The sequence below is a fragment of the Populus euphratica genome, unplaced genomic scaffold (assembly GCF_000495115.2).
Source record: "Populus euphratica unplaced genomic scaffold, PopEup_1.0 scaffold264.1, whole genome shotgun sequence".
Classification (NCBI taxonomy): Eukaryota; Viridiplantae; Streptophyta; class Magnoliopsida; order Malpighiales; family Salicaceae; genus Populus; species Populus euphratica.
Window position 1 is genome coordinate 260,638 of NW_011500144.1, and position 7,136 is coordinate 267,773.

At 28.7% G+C, this 7,136-nt stretch overlaps 1 protein-coding gene across 1 annotated transcript; it reads right to left on the reverse strand.

Annotated features, from left to right (window-relative positions):
- Positions 1-446: 446 nt before the first annotated feature.
- Positions 447-2,002, reverse strand: LOC105110724 (40S ribosomal protein S23). The gene is made up of 4 exons (XM_011005868.1): positions 1,893-2,002; positions 1,089-1,244; positions 856-982; positions 447-762 (listed from the first exon to the last, which is right to left on the reverse strand). Exons 1-4 carry the CDS (start codon positions 1,895-1,897, stop codon positions 622-624), a joined length of 429 nt encoding a protein of 142 aa, XP_011004170.1. The 5' UTR covers positions 1,898-2,002; the 3' UTR covers positions 447-621.
- Positions 2,003-7,136: the final 5,134 nt, after the last annotated feature.

Consider the following 7,136-nt stretch of genomic DNA (forward strand, 5'->3'; position numbering starts at 1 on the left):
AGTTAAATACAACATTGAGAGGACATCTCTACAATGGAAGAAGGATATATTGTTCCATGTTGTAGAAGCTAGATATCTAGAGGAGTATCCACTTGAAATGGAAGAAGAGTATTAACTTCAGCAATTGAAAAGAGAATGGTGTTGAAGGAGTTGAATAAAGCTGCTTTTATTGAATAGAAAGCGTGTTATTGTGAAAACCGATTCAAAACTTGAAGGCCTAACTTTGCTATAAATTCTTAAATTTATGATTGTGACATGAATTACAGTTTAGTTCCAGTATTTCTTTGATTGATAGTTAATGAATCATACTTTTCCCTTTCTTAAAAAAAAAAAAAAGCATGAAGACCCAATCCCATCGAACACAGTCGGCAACAGTACCACAGCTAAACCCATAGAGTTCACAGTATTTCTCTGATGTTAAAAGGCATCTGCAGAGACCATCATTCTCAGTGACAATAAAATATTCTTTGACTGAAAATTGAAACCAGAAATTCAATACAGTAACCGGAAGGCAGATTAAAAATTGTTCACAGCATCCACTCGGTAACAATAAGAACAATTCATAATTCTTTAAAAAAACTAACAATGAACTATAGAAAATGGCAAAATCTCAATGACCATTTAAGACCTTGGCTTCTCCTTCTTCTCTTTGAAAAGTGCCAGAAGGGAGACACCAGAGACCTTCACAACCTTGAATCTAACACCAGGAATATCTCCAACGGCATGACCTTTACGCCCAAATCCAGCAATTAACACCTCATCCTGCAACAACAAATCACACTCTAGGTTATCAGCAAACAAAGTCCAAATCAATTAAAGTACTCAACAAATCACTTTCACACAAAGAATACTCACATTTTCTTCAATATAGTTTAAGCAACCATCATTGGGAACAAAAGCAGCAATCTTCTTTCCATTTTTGATTAGTTGAACTCTAGCACACTTTCTAATAGCAGAGTTAGGCTGCTTGGCCTCAATACCTCTGTAAAAATAACAAAGCCAAATAGTAGAAATAAGCATTTATTAAAGCTTTAATGTTTAACAAATAAAAATGAAAGCAAATTTAAAAAACCATAAGGCAGCCTTACATCTTCTCAAGAACAATGCCTTTGGCATGAGATGAACCTGCGAATGGTTTCTTCCATTCATTGCCAAGGTTGGACTTCTTGTACGACTTGTCAGCCCACCTCTGCCTTCTGCGGTGGGACTTGAGCTTGCGACCAGCTCCCATACCTCGTGTCTTACTGCATTGACATCACTCAAATAATTCAGAAAAATAACCTTTACAAATTTAAATCGAGAAAACCCAATACACTGTCCTAAACAACTAGCAAGTTATGAACAATGCACGGTACAAATATTACTATTTCTAGAGCTTCTAGCCATCAAATTTGATATAGCAAGATATCTAATATCCCTGATTAACAAATCTGCTTATTTCATTCCCATTTCACATAAAAAAAAGAAGACTATCCCTTACCATTGCAAACCCACCAAAACAAAACATGTTCAGATTGATAGTAGAAAGATTGAAATTTAACTAAACCGCATTCGGACAAAACAGCCTAATAATCAATCCAAATATCAGCTTAATCACTGAATAGTCTTTATATGAGCTCGGTCTCCCGATTTTGAAATCCAATCTCAAAGGTACCAAATTTAATTCTCGGAAAAAAATATGGTATCCACTAAGACTACGATGGATTTTCATAAACCCTATTGCAGGGCATAATGTTTAGGACTTAAAAAGGTTTTTTCAAATTTTCCATCTTCAATTCTCTCAGATAAGAAAACACTAAGATGCTAGAAAAAAAAATCAAAACAAATAGAAGGAACCCTAAGCGTCACAAATTCTAGAACAGAAAAGTATTCGAGTAAGAGAGGAAGCGTACCCCATGGTCAATGAGATAAGTTGATCGACGGCAGAAAGGGCTTTGAAGCTGAAGAGAAGAAGCAACCGCTGCCAAAGAAAACCCTAACCCTACAAATGAAGTGAATGCTGTCTATATATACAAACACACGTATGAGTGGGCTGGTTCGGCAAAGTTTGGTTTCATCCGAGAACTTGTTGGGCTTATGGAAGAACTTGTTGGGCTTATGTTTGGGCTTGTAGTTCGAAATTCAGTGTGTGTGCACGCGCTCGTGTTTAGAGAGAGAGAGAGAGAGGAGTATTCCGTCTTTAAGGAAAACAAAATAAAACGAGTAATTGAATTTTTGAGAGAAAAAGCTTGTTATCTTTAGGGTTTTTCTGACATGGACTCTTGTGTATCCTCCATCCAATTTTATGTAACCAATATGGGTTGGCTTTTTAGCTAAAAACATAGAAGAACAATTTCACTTTTGAAGCCAAATGAACACATAGTTATAACTGAAATTAATAGAAATGAATTCACTCTTTTTGTAGTTTAAGCTACTAATAGTACCGGTAGACTTAAAAAAAAAAAAGATGTTGAAGTGTTGCTGGTATATTTTAAAGCAAAAAACAAAAAACAAAATCATGGAAATCTAGTTATGGATCCTATTGTTCTAATAAAATGGTTTAATTTAATTATATAATAAAAAATGACATTAAATGTACTTATTCTAAATAGAAAAGGTAATGATAATGACATGTAGAAAAAAAGTATTTGTCAAAAGAAAAAAGAAAAGGAAACTAGATTTCAAGATAACCCAATGTTGAAGGAATAAGTTTAAAAAAAGAAAGATCCATAAGCCAATCCAAGTTAGTACGAAAAACTCGCGACCTAAGATATGAGATTGGGTCATCCTTATAAAACAAATAAAAAAAATAAAGAAGTTCAATATGTAATAAACTCAATGTTGAAAAAAAATCATTGTAAAAAGATTAAAAAAAAATACGATATCAATCTGAGGTAACCTCTTATATCCATGATTCAAGTCATGAGATCAGGATCATCGTATCGAAAAAGATTAAGAGACTCTATTTTCAATAATTCAATGTCCAATGATGAAATTTAAAAATACTAAATCAATGTTTAAAAAAAAAAGATAAAATAAGCAATTAAAACAATGAAAACTAAATTTGATGTTAAAACAAAAGCAAATAAAATGATGTAAAAGTCTTGAGTCAATTTAAGTTGGCATAACAAATCTGCAATCTGGGTTGCTAGCTGGGGTTATCCTCATAAAAACTAAAATAAAAAAAATAAAGAAGCTTCATCTTTAATAAATTCAATGTTAAATGATAAAATCAAAAAAATAAAATTGGTATAAAAAATATTTTTTTAAAAAAAAAACAATGGCAATCTAGGTTAACATTTTATATTTGTGACCTAAGTTATGAGATTGTGTTCACCGCATCAAAAAAAATTTACAAAGCTCAATTTTCAACCAACCCATTGTTGAATGATGAATTTAAAAAAATCAAATCAAATTAAAAAAATTCAAATAAAAAATGATTAAAAAAATAAGGAAAAAATTCAAATAAAAAGGTGATTAAAAAAATAAGGACCAAATTAGACATAAAATTAAAATGAAATAAAAAGGTGTAAAAGCCCTAAACCAATTAAGTTAGCATGACAAATTCACGACCTGAATAATGAGGCTGGGTTATCCTCATAGAAAGTAAACAAAAAAAACATAAAGAAGTTTAATATTTAATAAACTCAATATTGAAAGATAAAAAAAATTAGTATAAGTAAAAAAAAAAATCTTAATATGAGTTAACATTTCAAAGTTGTGAATCAAGTCATGAAACTGGGATCATCATAATAAGAAAAATACGTAGCCCAATTCCAATCCTTAACTAATATAACGTTAAAGGATGAAATTAAAAAAAAACTGTATATTTTAAAAAAGGAACCAAAAAAAAAAAAATTAGAACCGAATTTGACATAAAAAATAAATAAAATGGTGTAAAATCCCCGAGACAATCTGAATTAGCATGACAAGTTCACGAGGTCAGGTTGTCTTTGTAGAAAACAAACCAAAAAAAGTAAAAAAGTTTAATCTTTAATAAACCCAATTTTAGAATTAAAAAAAAATGGTATAAGAAAAGATTAAGAAACAATTGATGTCAATCCACGTTAACATTTCATACTTGTAACGCAGTTCATAAGATTTGAATCATCACACAAAAAAAATATTACAAAACTCGATTATCAACCATTCTAATATTAAATAATAAAATTGAAAAAAAAGAAAACCAATTTCAAAAACCAAACCAAAGAAAAAAAAATTAAAAGAATATGAATTAAATCTGACTTGAAAATAAATGAAATAAATAATGAGAGATAAAATAAAGAAAACAAATTTAATTAAGAAAATAATATAAAAATAACAATAAAAAATAAGGATCAAATTTGATATAAAAATCAAATAGGACCAGATGCTAAAAGATAAAATTAAAGAAAATAAATTCAAATAAAAAAATAAAGCACATAAAAAAAATAAGGACTATAATTAAAATAAGACAAATGGAAGGAAAACTTTTAATTTTGGCTGGGCAGTATGATTTTGAAGGAGACGAGAGAGAAAATAAGAGGAGAAGAAAATTCAATCATCATTTAATGATCATGAATCATTGTACATGTATTGCCCTATAGGATGTGTCGCCACTCGACGCTTCAGATGACATGATATTGGCTATTTTTGGATGTCAGGTGACACCACATAGATTGCCCAAAGGCCACGGGCACCTCTCACATGTTGGTGTGTGCCATGCATTGGCGAGCTATTTTTTTAATAATATTTAACATTTTTTAATATACCAAATTTCCCCCTAGTCTACTTGATAATTATCCAAAAACCAAGATGAAATGAAAAAAAAAAAAAAAAGCTTATAGATGTGAACCTACAAAAATTTAATTTTAAGGGTAATTTAGTTATTTTGTTTTTCAAGTTTAAATAAAATTTCCAAAAAGCCTCTAGAGGCAAGTTAAAGAGATTTTGCTTTTAAAGGCTATTTAGTAATTTTATTGTGAAATGAAAATGTGATAAGAATGAGATGTCTTGGTCGATTTGGTAATAACAAATTGATATCATAAAAAAAAACCATATTACCCCTTAAACTAATTTATTTTATTTTTTTTTAGAAATGTAAAATAATCATTTCATTGTGCAAATTTACAATGAAATATGAGTACGTGCAAAGTCAAAGACTAACCTTTTTTAGTGTGTTTTGAAAAAATAATAAAAAACTAAAAAGGGTGGTAAAAATATTTTTTTTCTTTAGACACAATGCATAGTGGAAGGAAAATATTTTTATTATCTTACCCTTTAAAAAAACCTTATACGCTAATATTTAAAGGTAAAATTGTCTTTGTAATAGGATTATTTTGGGATTTTAGAATTAATCGAAGATAAGATGGAAATTTAGCTTTTTATTTGCCTAGTGAATTGAATTCGATACCTTTAAAAGTAACAAATTACAAGTCTATCTTAAAGGGTTTACTTTGTTATTTCATATATAACCTATTTATCCTTATAATAATAATTAAAAAAAAAAAACAACCTTTAGTTGATAGTAGAGGGAATTTTTGTGTTTTTGTTTCAAAATAACAATAAAAAGATTTAATTGCTTTTAAAGTTCAAATTATGATACATTAGGTCCGAGAACATTTTTGTTATTGCGCTATTTTTTTTTTGTTATTACCGGGTTTGGTTTTGGAAAAATTTAATAGATGAAAAATATTTTTAAAAATTGGGCATTACATTTGTCATCTGCTCCATCTTCTCTAAGTAGCATGCATTGTTGATTCTGAAGGTAAAAAATGAGGTTCCAAGCCATTATTTGATATGTATTGATAGTACGTTCACGGTTGGGTGATGCATGCACTCAACAAATCTCTAAATGTTGCTAACCATCATTTTTTTCCTTTCTTTCTCTCTCTTTCTCGATTTTTGCACCATGCTTTATAATTTTTCAAATCAGCCCTTTATTTTTTCTTTTTAAATTTAGTTTCTATTATTTTGATTATTATTTGTTTTATTTTTTCCTCTCAATTTCATCATTTCACATTAAATTAGTTTGAATTTAAACTTTTTGGTTAAGCTCGTATCTAGGATTTCATATGCAATAAATTTTAGAGATTAACTCAGCTTTAGAAGATTCGCCTGAGTTTACTTGTTTTTTTTTTTTTTTTCATTTTTAGGCTAATATTTTTTAATTTTATTATTTAATATTTATTTAATTGGAAACTTAAATTTGATTTTTTTATCTATTTACTACATCCTTTTTTTTCTCTTTCCTTTTTTATTTAATTTGGTTATATTAGTTCTTTTTATTTTTTTCATTCTTTGTTAAATTTATTTTTAAAAAAAAATTATTCTTGAATTAAATAGAATTAATTGAATAAATATAAGCATGAGATGCTTACTTCATAATATTTTATTTAGTTTGCTTTTCGGGTTATTGCTTTAACGACCCATATAGCTTCTTTTAGTTTCGTCATTCAGCCTTTTGCAATGGGGGCTGAACTTTTCTGGTGGTGGGTGGTGTCCATGGTGGAGAAACAATGAGTCTCTAGCAGACTTTTCTCATTTCTCCTCACTTTTCTCATTTCTCCTCTCGAGTTTGATATTAATGACTTATTTTTTATAGTTAATCATTGCCAAATATTTCTTTACCATTTGTCCATTGTCATTTTCCACTTTCTAAATTAGATTGTTAGATTACTAGATCTTAATGGATTCAATCAAGTTAATGACATGAATATCAGGTTTTTCTTACTTTTTTAAAAATACTATCATCACTTGAGCACTCCTTTTATATGTTAGGTTTAGTCCATTTTAAAATCTCAAGTTAAATCTAGTCATTGTTGTTTAGTGAGTAGTCTATCTACCTATATTTAGTTAATAATATATCTATTTTAAGCTTCTACTCCAATATTATTTTAGTGAGATCCCTTGAAATGTATGTGTGAATATGTTAAGAGCTTGTTTAGACCCAACAAGATTTGTTGGTCATGCTCGCTTGTGGGCCAAACAATTTTTTTTATGTAAAAAATATGTTAAGGTAAAAAAAATCTAAGTTTTGAATTATTGGTTCAATAAATAATTTAAATAATAGAAAAAGAAATACAACAACAATTAATAAACTAACAAAAAAAAAGATAAAAAGAACCAAACTTGAGTCTATTTAGATTATCAAACAACTTAATTCTAACATAATAGAA